At 33.6% G+C, this 20,210-nt stretch overlaps 1 protein-coding gene across 1 annotated transcript in view; it reads right to left on the bottom strand.

Annotated features, from left to right (window-relative positions):
* The window catches only part of SEMA3D (sema domain, immunoglobulin domain (Ig), short basic domain, secreted, (semaphorin) 3D), a 130,423-nt gene that overhangs the window by 98,077 nt on the left and 12,136 nt on the right, over window positions 1-20,210 (bottom strand). The window contains exon 2 of the mRNA XM_011996061.1: window positions 8,293-8,453. Within this exon, the coding sequence (XP_011851451.1) occupies window positions 8,293-8,453 (161 nt within the window). The remainder of the gene's footprint in view (window positions 1-8,292; window positions 8,454-20,210) is intronic.

Raw genomic sequence — 20,210 nt, 5'->3', positions numbered from 1 at the left:
AAACAAACCAACAAACAAAACCTACCAATATGTATTGCATGAAAGAGAGAGAAATGCTAATATACCATACAAATTAAAATACATTCAAAGAAATTCACAAATGGTCAGTAATTTAGAAGTTGCAGTCCAATTACTCTTGTGGATGGACTTCAAACTTTTGTAGTGAATCCTATTCAATACCTCTAATCCATGACTCACTGAAGTTTAATAAGCACTGATGTCCGGTGTCAAGGAACATTGCTTTTTCTTCCTATCACCTTTAGTACCTGGCACAGAACCTGGCATAGTGAGCGCTCAATAATTCTTCATTGAAAAGTGATCTGCAGAGTTTCCCATAGAATTGGACACAGAGAATGAGTTCTTGTCAGAGTTCTGGCGAGGTCTGAGCAGTCTGACAACATCCTGACAGTCCATTACAGTGACCAGATGGGACCTGCACATGAGCACCCGGGCTAGAGAGCCAGCACATCCATGAACGAGTCGATTGTTTTAGCTCTGTGATTACTAGACAGCATATGCTTGGCAGGCAATGGAAACAGATTAATCCCATGAATCTAAGCCGGGTGCCTTACACCAAAGTTAATTTATTAGGCTGTCCACATGCTTTCCATGTGTTTATATTTTCTTAATTTCAAGTATTAAATAAGAATTAAAAGACTGACAATTTTGTTTTACCAATAACTTGATTTTAAGTGAGAAGGTTATTTATTCTATTCTTTTCCCACTATATAATAGACTTCTTACAAGCTAAAGCATTAGACAGAAATGTCTTATTTAGCCCTAGAGTAAGTTAATAGAACTGGAGTCAGAAAATAATTCTGATTTATAATAGTATTTTTGCTTATACTTAATATCAAACAAGCAAGTGTAGACTCCTCATGTATCAAAAGTCTTGTTGTAGACTTCCTTAAAGAAAGGGAAATAACAAAGCTCTTTTTATGTTAGGCAAAGAAAGGTGTTTAAATAGTCCACTGAAAATTATTATATGTAAAATTATAAACTCATTTAGGTTAGTTATTTTCACAATATAAATGCTCAAACATAAGGGTGTAGTATTAAGGATTTCAAGTAATCTGAGTAATTTTTATGATTACATGCAAAAAGAAAGAAGAAAGAAAGAAAAGAGAAAGAAAGAAAGGATAAATAGAGGAAGGAAAGGACGAGAGAAGAAAGAAAGAGAGAGAAAAGAAAAAGAAGGAAGGAAAGAAAGAAAGAAAGAGAAAGAAAGAAAGAAAGAAAGAAAGAAAGAAAGAAAGAAAGAAAGAAAGAAAGAGACGAGAGAAGAAAGAAAGAGAGAGAAAAGAAAAAGAAGGAAGGAAAGAAAGAAAGAAAGAGAAAGAAAGAAAGAAAGAAAGAAAGAAAGAAAGAAAGAAAGAAAGAAAGAAAGAAAAGAAAAGAAAGAAAGAAGAGAGGGAAGGAGAGAGAGGGAGAGAGGGAGGGAGGGAGGGAAAGAAGGAAGGAAGGGAGGAAGGGAGGAAGAGAAGGAAGGAGAAAGAGAGAAAGAAAGCCAATAAATAAATCCTTGAATAATATAGACACAAAAGCAGTACTCAGCTTGGTAAGTCATACATCATTCTCTTTGTGACCCTTTGCTTTCATACTGGTTTAGAGACTCGTTCCATCCCTGCAGGTCTGAACTGCTTCCAAAATAAGTAACATTTTCATATGGACAAATCCCAATAATTCATTAACTCAGAAGTCCAACTAAGTAACATAACCAAACAGAGAGCATTGGATATATTTTTTTTACCATCAACTATGACTCCATTAAAAAAAAAAAAAGAGTGAGAAAGAGGGAGAGGAAGACTTTCAGTTTGTATACATTATTCCTGAAGTTTACATAGAGAGGGCTCTGGATTTTATATGAATTATTGCTAGGACTACTTAAGGCTGGCTGAAGTAGAGAATGTTCACTTGTAGTCAAACTGACAGTTACTATGTAGTTTCGAATCATTTGTTTGGAAACCATGGGTCCTTAAACCATATTGTACAAATGTCAAACACATTCATTATTATAATATCTACACTGAACAGGCTTCTAATGCATCACTTGTAAATGAATGATAAATAGATATAAATGTCTATTCACAGTTGGCCACCTTTCTGAAGGACTATTAAAAATTCTTCTTTTATATACTTCCTCTGACTAAGTAGATGGAGTAGGATGTTAAGGGCTAGGGCAGGAAAATGCAGCTCTCTTAATTTAAACTATGAGAAATCTACATACAATCGCTTCTCAGCCTTTTGGCTAAGATCAAGTGAGAAATCTACATACAGAATAGAGAATAGACTCTCTTCTGCTCCATTTTTCAAACATATATTTCCCCATTCAAACTGAACAACAAGGAAACAACAAACCCTAAGTTCCAAATTTAAATGCAAACATTTTAAACTAACCAGTTAACATTAATCCAAATTTTACTCATCCATCTTGTGCTAGTTCAAAACCATGAACAACATGTAATTGTTTTCCTCTCTCTAGGTTTCTACCATATGTGATCTGTCTTATGATTTTGGACATTTAAAATTTTCTAACTTTCCTTGTAACTGTATTATGCCTTGTCGCCCTAACTAGGATTTAAGCAATGACAAGATCTGAGTTTTATATTCTATTACAATATGCTTAGTGATAATAATAGATACTCAATGGATTTTTGTTGAGCCAAATGAAAAAGAAATGCTGGCTCAAGTAGAAAGGGAAAAGAAAAAATATTCAAAGTGTAGTCACTTATAAAGTATCCCAAGTTTTATTTCTATAATGCGTATCAGTTGTTTCGGCTGCAGAGACTGACAAAACCAAACCAATAAAAGCAGCATTATTTTATTTATAATTACACTAAGATATATATTAAATGGTGCTTAAGTCATATTTAGTTATTTGATTTTTTAAAAATATGTTCTCTGTACATTAAATAATTAGCATATCATGCTAAGTACTATGATTATAGAATAACATGTAAGTCTTTGAACTAAGTTACAATCTACTCTTTCTCATCAAAGTCAGCCCCCCCCAAACAGTCAAAATATTAAAGGGAGAAAACTTACATGATACTACCATAATTAAAAAGATTTGCAGCAGACCAGATTTCATGAAATTTACATTAAATCAAGACAGAGAAAACTTTTGCAGAGGCAAATAAACTCTTGTGAAGGAAAATAATTATTTATGAGGATTAGCAAATTTTTCAATTTTTACTACACAAGATGAAAAAACTACATCATTTTTAGGATTTTTACTGGCAACAAATATCTTCCGAGGCTATCTACTGAAAGAATAACAAATTCTTCCAGATAATTTTCTTGTAGAACTAGCTAATCTTTATAAGTCTTTCCAAATAGGCAATATATCCTCTTCTTTTTGTTTGGCTGAGAAAACTTTTATGTTTCCCTTGCGTTACCTGTGTTAAACTGAAAAAGAAAAAATCAGTCTTCTAAGTCAATTAATTTTTAAAGAAAGTTTATTTTCTGCTCCCTCTCTGTAAGTGTTGTAATCAAAGTGTTTGGTTCCTAAATATTCCTTCAACTTGAGGTGATTGATATAATCACCTTATAGTTACCCTCCTTTCCACGTAAGTTTGAGAGTTGAAACTAATATATTTCTGGACAATGAGATGAAAAAAAAGGGTTTTACAAAAGTATTTTTGTTCCTAAAAAAGAGATATAAGTGATTATTTATTTTTCCATTTATATTTCTTTGTCTGCATGTGACCCATGAAAACTGGCAGCCATCTTGCTACCAACCTAAAGATAATGCCAACCTCAAGAATGGCTGACAGAGAAAGAACTGGGTCCTCGATAACATCATTAAGCAGATGATATTTTCATCTTTGTAGTCACTCAAACTCTGAACATATTTATATTATATGACACATTTTCTTATTTTTTAATTCAAATTTAGGTGTCTTTTTTTCTGTTAGCTATCTATTCCATGCTAATTGATAAAAGCAATATAGTAGTTTCTTACTCAAAAAAAGGAAAACTAACAAAATCACAAATTCAAAAAAATTAGAGAAACACACCACTTACTGTATTTTATGTATCAGACATTGTGCAGTGTGCTAAAAGAGAATCAGAAGTACATAAAAGATTATTCCCTTATTCAAGAAATGTATAATGTGGATGAAGACATACTGACACAAATCAATACTGACAACACTATCAGCTAGGACATCTGACATTGACATAAATATACAAAATGCACCAGTAAATGTGAACACTTAAATTTCCCAAGGGTGAGGTGAAGCCTTGGAGAGCAAAAGGTGAACCCTTGGAGAGCAAAAGAATATAATTTGATAAAGTCTTTCAAGAATGAAGAGCCGTGAAATGAGCAAGAAAGTGAAATCCAGGAAGTTTTAGAAAAGGCACAGAACTTGATAGTAAATTATTTAATTTATGAAGAATAAACAGGATGCTTTGAGTAAAGTAGAAAGAGAGAGGTGGGGAGAGAGAAGCAGAAAATAGAGTGCATGTGAGAGAACAATGAAGAATAGTTAACAGTGAGACTGGAAACAGGGTGGAAATGTGCTAGGAAGAGCCTTAGAAGCATTGGGAGTTACACCTGATGTAAATGATGAGTTGATGGGTGCTGACGAGTTGATGGGTGCAGCACACCAACATGGCACAAGTATACATATGTAACAAACCTGCACGTTATGCACATGTACCCTACAACTTAAAGTATAATAAAAAAAAAAAAAAAAAAAGTCAATGCTAAGAAGCCTGAAGTTTATTCAAGTTGCTAGGAAAAACTGCCAGAGTTGTGTGAGTGAGTGAGACACATTCAGACTTTTAATTTTGTGACAATAACTCTTATGGTTGTGGTGAACAGATTAGATAGGAGAAAAGGATAAACTAAGTTAAAAATGGTATTATCACTCACACTAGAAAAATATATTGAAATGTTTGCCACATTTTCAGCTTGGCTTGTCAGCTGAGGCTTTTGCTGGGACTGTGTCACAGCTCAAATCTCCCTTTGCCTAATACTGCTTCCTAGCTTTCCTCCCACTGGGCTGATTCCAAAAACACTCTCTGATGATATAATCTTCATCTCAGAGTTGGCTTCTGGAGAAACTCAACCTACACAAAAGTGTCAGAAATGGCAAACACCGTTCTAGATCCATGTCCTTCTCTCGCAATGTGATCACTTCTGGGTGGTTCTGATTGCTCCATGTTGATCTAGTATTGGGGGAAGGGACTGTCAAATCAATAAGCATCATCTTTCCAGACCCCGTCCCAGAGAAGGAGTCCATGAGTATTCGCTAGCTGAAGAGAGGCCTTACGGACCAAATTTGGAATCGTTAAACTTCGGAATAGTTAAGTTGTGAGGTGTCACATCCTTGCAATGTGTGCTTATACTTGCTTTTAAGTCTAAGTCCCTATAGAAATAGTCCTTTCTCTCAAAAAATATTTCAGAAAAGACAAAAAGAAGGTCATAATCTCATCCATCTTCTTTAAATGCCAGAGAATTTAAAAAACAGAAACAAAAAAACAACTCAGTCTACTTAATTTTTATTTTCTAGATAGTGGAAATGTTCCCCAAAAGTCTAATTACTTTTGACTTTCCTCTTCTGCAATCATTTATTTGTCAAATATTTACTAATTATATACCTGCACTATTCACTCTAGTAGACTCAAAATCTCATCTGAACAACAGTAAAGACAGTAAAAAGGTATTATTAAATAACTATTACAAAACGCATTTTGTGAATGATTTTGCTATAATTTCTGGTGATTCTACGCTAAATGCCCATGGCAAATATGAATGATAAGGGCCTTTTTTTTCAAGAGGCACAGCCTTGTTTGTACAAAACCTCAAAGTTCACATATATTGTAAATTTTGCTAACTTCGAGTATTTTCTACAGATTTTTTTTTTAAACTTTCCAAGGGAAAAAAAAAAACCCAACCAGTCACTGATAACTCAATTATATGTTGTAGGTTGCTTTAACCCTAAAGAGTACAAAGGACAGCCTTCAGACCCTTAGAGTCCCAACATGTGTGGTTTCCTCCGCAGGAGAGTTTGGATCTTTGCCGAGGGGCACTGAGCCACTGCAAACCACGTAGGTCTAAACACTGCTAAAGTACTACGTTTTGACACTTATGTGCTACTGTGGAGTATCCTTAGCAATGGAGTGATTTATATAAATTGGAATGATGGATACCTACATAATATAAATTATTACCTTTGCATACATAATCCCCTTATGAATTATACATTTTATAGAGATATAAAGAAATATGTTATGTAGACAACATCTAATTTTATAATGTATTCAAATAACTTTATTTTAATGATATCATAAGATAAATTGATACTTCATAAACATTTACTTTATTAAATATTAGCACATTTCATGCATGAAACATCGCCAAAGAGAGACTTGCTTAAAATAGTCACGGCAGGAAGTTATGCTATAAGAATTTATTTTAAGCAATGATCTAATACACTCAGTTCAGATAAAGCGACTTTTTCTTCCAATCCCTGAAGGCAGAGAACAGAACAAGAACAAATTCCCTTAAAAGTATGATTTGCTTTTTCTAGTATAGTAAAACTGAGACATATTTGGAAAAAACGCCTTTTAAGCTATGTGGCATCTCTTAAAGCAAAATTGCAAAGTTAACTAAGATTTTTTCCCTTGGCCACTTTCATAAAACATGTCATCTCCTGCTAAGATATTTACTGAAAATTAAGATGTTACTTGATGCCATCGATTGGCTCATGCTAGGAGTGTCAGTATTTTTAAAAGAAATTCCTGAAGAAAAAAATACAGCCTTAAGAAAAAAACGGAATGGAGCTATAATGGTAGATTAGAATGGAGGACAAACTTTCAAATTCTAGTACATAATCAACTGCTTATTTTATTTACATTAAATAATATACAGGCTACCAGATAACTTTAATTTTTTTAAAGATAATCATATGAGCTTCTTAGTGTGTTTGGATTAACAGAAGTCAAAAACAATTGCTAGCAGTATTTTAGCCCTCAATTTTTCATCTGAAAACACAGATTACATGAAATGTATGTGTACACATTTGCAGAAATAATTTTTTTATTAAGTATGAGCCTTTATAAGCAATAAGTCCTGTTCCTTTAGCAGACCTTAAAAATGTGTGAAAGAACTACTTAAAAGTTAATTGATTAAAAACCAAATAACATTGTTCTATTGCAGAAATTAAGTAAGTAATATACTGCATATTAAGATAAATGTTTTGTGTAGACTAAAGCCCTGAGAATAAATAATTCTAAAATAATTGAGCAACTGATATTTGGCTATTAAATCTCACAATTAGAGAGTTAAAGTGGTCATTGTAGATGAATACTGTATGTAGCTTCAAAGTCTAAAGTCCTAGGATGGCCTATAAACAATTCTCTTTGAAGAAGAACAACTCAACATTGGTAACTATTGGATTTAAACCTTGCAATTGCTCCTAGTCTTTTTTTTTTTTTTTCAATACTTCTGAAAAAGATGGGTTAAAAAGACAATAGAAGATGTCTCAAAGATGCAGAAGAGATCTGATATTATGTAATCTTATCAGCCATTCAATCTCTGCCAGTCTTAGCATCTATCTCTGCTTACATAGATATTGATATTTGCTAAAGTACTAGTTAGTAGACGACATCTAAAGTGTGGCACCCTTTCCTCCGGGTTTCACACTGGTAGTTGAAAATGTAGGACATGGTAGTAATTGCCTTTTGATTTTTAAATTACTAGTGTATGTTTCTTTGTCATGGTAAGATTGTCTTAATGAACCCATAGTTGGGAGATTATTTATCTATACTTGCTGAGAGTGATTGACTTGTAGGAGAAACCTCTTCAGATGTGAAATGGGAGTGTGGAAAAAGCCCCATGGTGTTTGTTATTATAGCCACATTATCATTTGAAAGTATGCTTATTTGTGAACTGAATGTTAATCAAATTTAATTTTACAACTATTGTTATGGATATATTCATTCTTGATGTATAACTCATTTGTCATTTCTTCAATCTCAAACTTTGCATTTCTATTATACAGCCTAATGTACACTAACTAATTTTTGATGTTTTCATTTATATTTTCAGGGCTTTTATTATATTTATTCACTCTTAATAAAGAACATGCATATGTACTTAAATCCATAAAAATCCAGAATGTGTATCAGAGGCAATATATTCTTCAAGTATACTACTTTTTGACATGTACATGATGCACTGCATTTGACATTGCGTCCCTTAAAACAAAGCAAAACAAAACGGGAGAAGAAGAAAGATGAAAGTAAATGAATTTAACCAAATGTATACATAAATATACTGACCTTCTTAAAATTTTTGTTTAAGTCAACCAGACTGAGTAGAAAGATGTGGTCTTTGGCTCCCAAGAGCAGCCTGCCTCTTTCCTCATCTAACAGAAGAGTTTGAAAATCCAGTCCTTCTGATGAACCCAAAAAGGGAATACAGCTATTTGAAAGCAGCAAGTCTATGGAAAGCAAAAAAAAAAAAAAAAAAAGAAGAAGAAGAAGAAAGAAAAAAAGAAGGGAAGGAAAGAGGGAAGGAAGGAGAAAAGAGAGAAAGAAAGAAAAAGAAAAGAAAAAGAAAAACAGAAAGAAAGAAAGAAAGAGGAAGGAAGGAGAGAGACAGAAAGAAAAAGAAAGAAAGAAAGAAAGAAAGAAAGAAAGAAAGAAAGAAAGAAAGAAAGAAAGAAAGAAAGAAAGAAAAGAAAAAGAAAGAAAGAAAGAAAAAGAAAGAAAGAAAGAAAGAAAGAAAGAAAGAAAGAAAGAAAGAAAGAAAGAATTAGTAATAAGCAAAATATTTACTTGCCTAAATATACATATTGTCCCACTTTGTAAATGAATACATACAGCATAAAAAGGCCAATATAGCTATATGTAATTACGGTTTTCAACATAATTATTTAGAAATAGATGTAATATATTTGTACTTTAACACAATATTTATGTGTGAAAAATATGCAGTATTAAAATGAATATAAAACATGTAAACACATGAAAAGTTAAATACGAAATATTTTACAACCCTATGTTCATATTCTTATCATTTAAAGCATCTATCTATATCAATATTTGCAAACCTATAAAATTAATTAATGTATACAAAGTAAATATCAAATCAAGTGCATCGTAAATCTCTCAGCATTTTTTTTCCTACTTTTAAAAAAATACACTTCTTTTTTGGAGCGGTTTTAGGTTCATAGCAAAACTGAGAGATACAGAAATTTCCCATATACCTCTTACCCCACACATTCATAGCTTCTCCCATCATCAACATCCCTCACTTCAGTGGTATAATTATTACAATCAATAAACCTACAATGGCACATATTAATCATTCAAACTTCATAGTTTACTTTAGGGTTTAATTTTGGTGTTGTATATTTTATATATTTTGACAAAGGAATAATGACAAGTATCAACCACTGTAGTATCATATAGAGTACCTTCTCTGCCTTAAAAATTGTCTGTGCTCCACCTGTTCATCCTTCTCCCCTACCCCTCTCCCTGGCAATGACTAATTTTTTCTGTCTCCAAAGTTCAGCTTGCTACAGGATGTCACATAGTTTAAATCAAACAATATGCTACCTTTGCAGATTGGCTTCTTTCACTTAGTAATATGCATTTAAGTTAGCTCCATGTTTTCATGGCTTGATAGCTCATCCTTTATTAGTGCTAGTATTTTATTTCCTGGATGTACCACAGTTTATTTAAATTGTTACCTACTGAAGGACATCTTCGTTGTTTCCAAGTTTTGGCAAGTATGAATAAAGCTTCCATAAACACCTGTGTGCAGGTTTTTGTGTGGACATACTGATATAGTTTGGCTGTGTCCCCACCCAAATCTTATCTTGAGTTGTAGCTTCCATGATTCCCACATGTGGGAGGGACTCGGTCAGAGATAATTGAATCATAGGGGTGGCTTCCCCATACTGTTCTCGAGGCAGTGAATAAGTCTCACGAGATCTGATGGTTTTATAAGGGGAAACCCCTTTCACTTGCCTCTTATTTTCTCTTGCCCGCCGCTGTTGAAGACAGGCCTGTTGCCCTCCGCCATGATTGCCAGGCCTCTCAACCGCGTGGAACTGTGAGTCCATTATACTTCATTTTCTTTATAAATTACCCAGTCTTGGGTATGTCTTTATCAGCAGTGTGAAAATGGACTAATACGCATAGTTTTCAACTTTTTTGAGTAAATATTATACTAAGGAGCATGATTGTTGGGTCTTCTGTTTAGATTTGTGAGAAACTGCCAAATTGTCTTCCAAAGTGTCTGTACCGCTTTGTGTTTCCACTAACAATGAATGAAAATTTCTGTTGCTCCATCTTCATTAGCATTTGGTGGTATCAGTGTTTTCGATTTTAGCCATTCCAATAGGTGTGTAGCAGTATCTTATTGTTTCAATTTGTATTTCGTTGATGATATGTGATATGGAGCATCTTTTCATATGCTTATTTGCCATCTGTGTACCTTCCTTGGTGAGATGTCTGTTAAGGCCTTTTGTCCATTTTAAAAAATTAGGTTGTTTGTTTTCTTATCATTGAGTTTTAATAGTTCTTTGTATATTTTGGATTACAGTCTTTTATCAGATACATATTTTGCAAATATTATTTCCAGTCTGCAGCTTGTCTTTTGCCCATACTACTTTTGATAGTATTTAGATTGATGCCTGTGTTTGAAGAACTAAACTTTTTCTATTCCATATGTGCAGAAATAAGATGTAAAGAAAGAAACTGAACCCCAGAAAATGTACTCTGAAAGAGATATGACCCTGAACCAGTAATCCAGTAATATCAAAAATTTAATGCTAGAATGGGCCTTGAAATTAAATTAATGCAAAAGCATAATTATACAAATGAAGCTCTTTAATCGTTTTGAGGTGAAGTCACATGCCCTAAAGTTACAAAACTACCTAGCAGCAAAGTTGATAATTGAATTGGATTCTGCAGTCTTGATTTTTTTTTTTTTTTTTTTTTTGACACTTCTCTTTAGGTCCCAATTCTTTGTTTTATTTATAATTGTAATATGTACAGACTCCTATAAGTTATCCAGATTCTTTCATTAGATTTTGCCTCAGGTACTTACAATATCATCTTATTTTTAAATCCTAGAATAATGAATGCTAATAAGGTACTAATATTCATCACTTTATTAAAGCTCTTTATGTGCTATCTGACTTTTAACCAATTCATTATTTAAAAGTAGCTTATCATTAATTGATGAGAAAGATAAAAAGAGATAATGTCTAGGATATAGGCACCAAGATAATTCTAAAAAGTATCATGGCAGTTTTAACCTCTGTAAAAATGATATTTGAGTCCCTTAAATACAATGGCTTTATATTCCATCTACCAACAATGGGCTTTATTATTATTTCATATTTTTTAGCTTTTCCTTCCTTCTTTTTTCTACTTTATGATGGTTAAATGTTATTTACCTTAGTTTCTAAGCTGGGTTTTGTCTTAGATTTTACAAAGCAAAAGGCAGTATGCTGAAGAAGACATGATATTTGAAATCTCAAATGAGCGTGACTTTACCGAACATGAATGTCTCACTAACATTTATGGATCATGCTTTGTATACATTGGATAGAAGTCTGAAATTGATACTAATTATTTTTCTATTAAGCTAAATATAACTTTAGTCATTTTTCAGACTAGAGACCCAATGGTGTAATATTTTATAGCAGTTCCGAATGCAGGGATAATATCCAATAAACATGCCATACTGATTGTAAAGTAGAATTGGGAAGAGAAGAATGGAACCAAGACAAAAGGTAAACGAACATAATCTAAAGCCTTAATGAGAAAATACATTTCACACAAACCTTATTTCAATCAGGCAGTTGCCTTCCATGCAATTTCCCTTATTTAACAAAGACTGAAATCAGCAAAATCAAACGTATGTAAAAGCATTCCCAGGGGTATATTTTGACCCAACTAGTACAGTAAGTAGTTTATATAATCGAAATCCTTATTGTTTCAAGTGCCTATGAATAATATTCAATTATTTTGAACCATGCATTACATTGTTAATTACAAAAGGAAATATTACTTCTCATAATGAGTAAGAGTATGAGCTTTAGGTCCAGGCCACCAGGGCATTATCCTGCCTTCCAACTCACTGGCTGTGTAATCTAGAACGAGTCACTTAACTTCTCTGTGCCTCAGTTTCCTCATCTATAAAGTGAGGACAAAAACAGAAACGATGTAATAACCCATGTTGGTGTGAGGAATAAACGAGTTAATACATGATCAGCATTATGAATAGTGTCTGGCACATAGTAAGTGCTATGTATCTATCAGTCATTATAGTGATGATGATGTATTTTTAAAAGTCTATACAAAATGTATAAAAAGGAAATCATAATATTTCCCAACTCACAGTTCTCATGATGATTAAAGGAGGTAATTTATATAAAGTTCTTAGAACCATGCTGGGTAGATAGGAAAAGTCAATAAATATTATTTTGAGTATGATTATTAAACTCTGCTTTGGGCCAAATAAGATATATTTTAAAATCATATCTCTTATCTTCCGTTAAATCAGAATTAGTAAGATGAGAACATCTCTGCATTTTTTATGATAATGGAATAATATTAAAATGCTATTAAAGCCACATATATTTAGAAGTATTTAGTGTGTATTAAATGTTGAGTATGGTGTTAAGATTGTGGGATAGGCTGGGCGCAGTGGCTCACGCCTGTAATCCCAGCACTTTGGGAGGCCGAGGCGGGTGGATCACGAGGTCAGGAGATCGAGACCATCCTGGCTAACACAGTGAAACCCCGTCTCTACTAAAAAATACAAAAAATAAGCCGGGCGTGGTGGCGGGTGCCTGTAATCCCAGCTCCTCGGGAGGCTGAGGCAGGAGAATGGTGTGAACCTGGGAGGTGGAGCTTGCAGTGAGCTGAGATCGCGCCACTGCACTCCAGCCTGGGCGACAGTGTGACACTCCGTCTCAAAAAAAAAAAAAAAGATTGTGGGATTAGTGAGCCTTGTTTGCAAGGGGCTCACAGATCAGTGTGGAAACAGTTATGTATATAAAACACAACGTATGTGAAATAAATTCTAATAGAAGTATACATTAAATGTTAAACCTTTCAGATAATCAATTATACATCATCTTCTAAAAGGAGGTGAGATTTGAGCACAGCCTTGAAAGACAGATAGAATTTTGAGCGGAAACACATAAAGAAAAATTTTTTCCAGGCAGAATGAACACTAGGCTGTACAGGGGCACATGTTACTCCAGGTTGCACATACATACTGCACTTCTAATATGTCTCCTACTCTGGAGCGTGACCTCTCTCAGGGCAAAGACCATGGTGTAATTATCTTAGAATTCCCAGCACCTAGCTCAGAGTCTGAGACGAATTCAGTACTTAATAATTATTTGTAGAACTGAGGAAATGTGCTTTGCTGAAATATAGGGACTATGTGGGATGGAAAGAATTGAGACTAGACATAAAGGCAGCATCTAGATGATTACAGCATATGATGGCACGTTGAAGATTTTGGTTATTATGTAGGTGATTGGAAGCTACTAAAATGTTTTGTTCAGAAAAGTGGCAACAACTATAGCTGAGTGTTGCAAAGATAAGTCTGGCTAAATTATTCAGGATGGGTGAGAACAGGGAAAGGTGGGGTCAGGAAGACTATCCAGAGGTTCTGAAACATGAGGAGTCCCTGAATTATGGCAATGAGAAGAGGAAGGTGTTTAAGAGCTGTTTATGTCATTTTTTGTCTTTACTTATACAGTGAGAAAAATAAATACAAAGTTGATATAGCCACTTGCTTTATTTTCTTTAATCAAAACCAATTCTATGGGGTTTAGTTTCAAACCAACTTGACAAGAAAAAACAGCTGAAAAAATAGTGACTAACCTGGGGTATTATCATTTCCAAATGATTTAATATTGCCCTGTGACAATGCTAGCAACAAAACGATTAAACATCCTTCAACAATTTGTTGTAGCCAAATTAAATAATTAGATTTAGGCATTACATATGAGAATTTCTTAGGCTGACGCACACATTATGAAAAGACTTTGGGACAGGGATTGGAACAGGTTCCCTCTTTTCCAACCAGCTTATCTTTCTTGCATTTCTGCCAAACCAAGCAAAGACACTTTTGTGTCCACAGGATTATTAACCAAAACTGAAAAAAAAATGGTAATTTTAGAGTCTGTATCCTAACACATAAAGCGAAGTCACTCAGTGGATTTCATAAATCAGAAATGGATGCTGGCTCTGCTGGGTTCAAACTCATCAAAGTTGAAGACTAATAATTTGGCAATATACTTTGGAGCTTTTTTAAAAAAATTCTAAACTGGAAGTTTTTGGGCATGTGATTTTTGAGATTGTCCATAGTTTTAAAGCTTTTTGGACAGGAACTTTGTTTTTTTTTTATTTTTCCCCTTAGGTAAAAGGGTGAGTGTATTGCTTCACACGTGCCATTGAGAGGAGGCCAGCTCTGTGCTTGGTTAAACAGCCTCACCCTTCCTCGGGATGTCAGCAGCACTTACCTCCTAAATGACTCCTTTGTTCTATCTCCCTAAATCTTTGACCTAATCCGCCATAATTCTTTTTCACTGTTCCTTTTAGCAGTGCATTCTCCTATTACCTTGTTCCCAGTTTGTAATCTTAATCTCACAGATGTTCAAATTCCCACTTTTGCTCTAGCAACACACTTTTGGAAAAATCTACAGTCTCATCATTTCTAAAATTAATGAAGCAAGGACATGATTTTTTTTATTTATCTACTTGGTTAAATATAGAAATCATTGCATATTATGGATTTTGATGCATGGGTGACACAGAGAAGATGTTCTTGACCCATTATCAGTAAACCACCATGGGACAATGAAATGGGTCTGAGGATTGAATTTCATGTAAACAACATGACATTTTCACGTTTGTATGTATGTGTGTATTTTTTGAAGAGTTTCTGCATGTGTCTTTATTAACACCTCTTGATATCTTACCAGAAGTCACAGGGAAAATTATATGTTTTCCACATGTAGTTAATAATCATATTTAAAATAATTTCTCATTGCTAGCACAAGAAAGTGAGCCAATACCCTCCTAAAATGTGACTTTTGCAGGCAATAACTGACTCATCTAAGAACACCAGGTATCTGCACATGCTGGAAAGACACTGATTACAAGTTTGACACACTCCTGTCCTCATGGAACTCACAGCCTAGTGGAGAGAAAATACACATCTACAACAAAAATGAAAATATACTTGTGACAAAGGACAACCATATAATGTAGTAGATCAGTAAGTACCTCTAATGGTAAAATGGAAATATATTTTTATGTATATTTCCTGTAGCAAGTCTAATAAAATGAATCTCCTAATTGACAGCCAGATGCTTCCCTACTTAAGGGAAGGCTAAGGATTAGGTAATCTCTGCTCTTATTTGAAATACTTTTGTTCTAAAAATAATTCTTTGTGTCTCCCTTTTAGTGTCCCTTAATACAATTGTTCATTCAGCCTGAGGAAACATTTGACCCAATGGTCTATATTCTTCCTCTTCACCCCAGAAAGGAAGGGAGTGGTGAGTCATATTGAATCTAATAAATTTAGGATTAAGCAACACAGACTTCCTCAGTATTTGAGTGTTAAATGAATAAGATCCTATAACCTTGAAATCCTGCATTTATTGCCAGAGATCCCGAACTGGGTGGAGTTGTCAGTTTCTCTCACGAGAAGACTACATAGATAAAGAAAAAAGAAAAAAAAAGAAAAAAATGCTTCCCACATCCTTTAAAGAACATTTTATGAAAGACAGAAATTCATGGGGCTAAAAAGAAAATCAGCTTTGGAGAAGCTTAAATTCCAATGTATTCCAATCTAAAGAGGAAAATTCCTCAGCAGAGAAATGTTACGACTAAAAATAGATCCAGATCAAAATACAATCACCTTTCCCTGCCATCTCAGGATATTCAGCATATATTCTTGCCCTACCCACTTTTATTTTTCCTTCAGGAAATAGCAGTTTTTATCAATAGGGCTATTCTCAGGTTTCTTTAGTGTAGTCAGATCTCCAGTGTATTCTCTACAAAGCTGTCTAAGTAAAAATGTTTCTCTTTAAGCCTTTCAGCATCCTTTCTACTTCTGCCTTCCCCTTAAATTCAGCATTTCTCCTCTGATCTCTAAAATTCCAGGCTTTTTATGCTAAGTTACTATCAGAGCATCATTTCTATGAAGTGCCTTCAAAGCTTCTTCCCATAACTTCCAGAAATACTACAGCTTTTTGTTCAAGGCAAGACACTGATTCTCCCTTAGATTTAACATTGGGAAAATTAGCTCATCTTAACTTGGCATCAGCTGACTTCCAATATGTTTTCTGAGGCTTGAGATCATGTGAAAACATTCTGATTATAAAGATAAATCATAATTCACCTCTACCAACACAAAAATACCAATGATTCTCTACTGTGTACATTTAGTCTTTAAAGCTAATCTTTCAAAGCATATGAAGAAAAAATATTAGTCAAACCTAAAAGCGCTACAAAAGACTGCTTCAAAATTGCAGGTGTAGATTATGTTATTATTGTGCTGACTTAGATATCATTATGCTATCCATGCTAACCATTATCTCCTTGCAAATGCAAGTCCAAATCAGAAAGAACACAAACAAATCAAATTCTCTTGCTTTTCTGTGATGGAATGTTATAGATCATTCTGTTCATTAGGTCTTAGAACATTATCTATATCAATAATAAAACAGATGATATCACATAGGGAAACATAAATTAGAAGCAAATTAAACTTATTATGTCATGGGGCCTGTGTTCTTGCCAAGACAGGTTGTGGAGTAGGAGTGTGGCAATTATACACGGTTGTATTTCTGTCATATCCATACTTTTAAATTACATTTTCTTCTTATTTGGCCAGCTTTCAATAGTGGATGCTTTATATAATCCATCACTGTGACATTTATGATTTATAGTTATGGAGTAAATTCATACTTTGAATAAGAAGGAGTCCTTTTACATTTTCAAAAGCTTTGCTGTGATCTTTTTTTCTACTGACCTGTAAAAAAGTTAGTGTTATAAATATCTAGTACATTTCAAGGAAAACAATGTCACGATAGAATAAACTTCCTGATAAAAAGTTGAGAGTATCATTCTGAGCACGATTGATACTACTTTTACAGTTGTTTCGTAGCTTCCTTCAAGTTATTCAGAATTTCTCCTTCTTCAAGTTTCAAAGAATGTTTAAAATGAAGCACCATGTCACACATATTTGGTACTTGTTTCAATCAAGTATATATATTTAATGTAAAAAACCTCGGAAGGTCTTAACTGAATACAACATCTATTATTGACTCTAAATAATAGACAAATATGACAAGAGCAAATATTTCCTCAAGGTAAGATCCCTATAAATTAAGGAATAAAGCAAAAAGTTATGTGTGTAATATAAAACAGATAACACTTTTATAACAGTACTGTTTTATAAAATTAATTCGATTAATTAAAGTCAAGTATATGTATATCAAAAATAATGTTACAAGGTATATGTGAAACTTCTCAATTGTGAGAGTCATAGTTGAGATGTCTCATGCCATCTGTACTAGTCTGTTCTCAAGCTGCTATGAAGAAATACCCCAGACTGGGTAATTTATAAAGAAAAACTGGTTTAATTGACTCACAGTTCTGTATGTCTGGGGAGGCCTCAGGAAACTTACAATCATGGTGGAACCCACCTCTTCACAGGGCAGCAGGATGAAAAATGAGTGCAAACAGAGGAAATGCCAGATGTTTATAAAACCATCAGACCTCTTGACAACTCACTCACTATCAGGAGAATAGCATGGGGGAAACCGCCCTCATGATTCAATTACCTCCCACCAGATCCCTCACAGGACATGCGGGGATTATGGGAACTACAATTCAAGGTGAGGTTTGGGTGGCAACACAGTCAAACCATATCACCATTTGTATTTCCAAGCTTTTGAATGTGCCTTCTGTTTTTCTTGGAAGCTGTTCAAATCACATCCTCTCTCTTGCTATTATGAAATTTTAAATAATTTACCAGAATATATATATAATTATATATATCTGTATCTGCATACAGACACAGATATATATAATTAATCATTGATCATACTGGCCACTCAGTGTGACATTTTATCTAAAATTCAATTTTCATAGATTCAAGAAAATTTCAGTTTGGCTTTTCATCTGCAACAAATTAATGTTAATCATCTGTGAGACTTTTCTCGAGGTTTTTTTCAGATGAAAGTTCTTAATCACTTGCCCAAGGAGCATCACCCTGGTAAAGGTGTGCAGAGAATTTGCATCAGAACTTGCACATATACTTCAAGAGGGAAATTTAAAAATATCATCATGGAATATTGTTCTCAATTTCAGGTACTATTCAGTGGGTATAAGCAATGAAGAAATGCTTTCCATTTATGCATTATCTTCCTTAAATAGTTTCTCTCCCACAAATTGTTAGTTCTCTGCTGATGACTTTAAAATACACAACCACAACCCCATCATCGCTCCCAAGTGTTCTAGTTTAGAATTTGCCATCACTTGCTAGGTATTGTCAGTTTTTCCTCCAATCATCTGATCTCATTGATTTTAATGACTTCAATGAAATTATCTAGTCATGAGGCTCAACATTTCTGAATCACTTTTAGTTTTTCTTCCTTACTCTTCTCTCCCCTATTTATATAATCCATCACTCTAAATCTGTTTAACCCCCACCTCACACAACATCCAGCTAAATTTAAAGCCTTATAGAGTCTATCAAGTAAATTTTCTATTCTCCCTTTTTGAATATTTATTCTTATTGCCTATCATATTACTACTTCTCCAAATTACTGTAAACGGTTCATAAATTATCTTTTCCTACACCCACTCTCCCAACAGCGTCTCCCGCATGATGCTGCCTATTTCATTTTCCCGACAATCACAATTAAATTAGGTCAATTTCATGATTAAAATACTCCAATACCAACATACGCTTCATTGAATAAACTTTAAACTTTCTCCAGTGCTCAAAGTTCAATTTCATCTCCAAATTCTTCTAAATTCTTTTAAACTTTTGGTTTTATTTATACTATGGCACTGATCTTTTGGCAGTTATTTTGTGTAGTTATTTTGTCCCTTAAAAATACTAGAAGCCCTAGAAGAATAATGTCAAAATCATTTCTGTATTTCAACACCACCTCTTATACATAAGTCTAATAAAGTTTTAACTCACAATATTTTAAACTAGTGATTTTTGTTTGCCTTGGTTTGTCTACTTTCGATATAAATCAGGATTTATTACCATCTTATTAATAATTTAGAGAAGTGAAGTGCTATTTAGAGACCTAATTGTGATAATGTTTTGCAGTCATAAGGGGTTCCTTTTGTAATCTCCATATTTCACATGTATCGTGGGGATCCCTAAGCATTACTTTTCAGGATGTAACATGCATTCAAGGATTCTTGTTAAAATACAGTTATTTTTGTTTAGAAGTCACAGAGTATATCTGAGATTCTGCATTTCAAACAAATTTCAGATTTTGCTGATACTACTGCAGTTTGAACCACACCTGGAGTAGAAAGGTTTAAAATAAATACAGTGTGCGCCTGTTATTCTCAGCTTGCCTGCATTAAAGAGCTGAATTATTTCATTCTTCCTCACACTAGAATGTCTCTCAAACCTTTACCTCATGGTGTGTGTTAATTTATGCAAGGTGGCCAAAGTATTTTTTTTTTTCTTTTACAATTCTAAATCGGTCACATTTGTAAATCTTTAGCTAGCTTATTCCTTAATTTCTAGAAGTGATCAATGAAATGTTTAGTTTAAACCAATGATATATAAGATTTTTCCCTTCAGCTTTTTTTTCATACAAAGAAGTGAAGTACATTAATTTAACACACATTTACTTGGGGGAAAAAAAAAGGTGTCAAGATGAGTATCCATTGTAGACTTTCATTTCAAATATCTTTGCTGTTATCTGTGATAGCAAAAATTCTACCCAAGATGCTAAATTACAATTATATTCTTAAACATCTTAAATTTTCTTTATATATTCAATTAATTATAAACATGTATGGTCTGTCTTTGAAATCTGTCACAACCTCCATTTTGTGGTTTGTAACATCTGAGGAACTTTCCCATTTATTATTTAATTTGATCCCCAAGAAGAACTTAATTTCCAGATGAGAAAACCTAGACTCAGAAAGACAATTTATGATTCTGGTGG

The sequence above is a fragment of the Mandrillus leucophaeus genome, unplaced genomic scaffold, assembly GCF_000951045.1.
Source record: "Mandrillus leucophaeus isolate KB7577 unplaced genomic scaffold, Mleu.le_1.0 Scaffold50, whole genome shotgun sequence".
NCBI classification, from domain to species: Eukaryota; Metazoa; Chordata; class Mammalia; order Primates; family Cercopithecidae; genus Mandrillus; species Mandrillus leucophaeus.
Note: the sequence above shows the minus strand (reverse complement) of the source record. Positions and strands in the feature narration are given on the sequence as shown.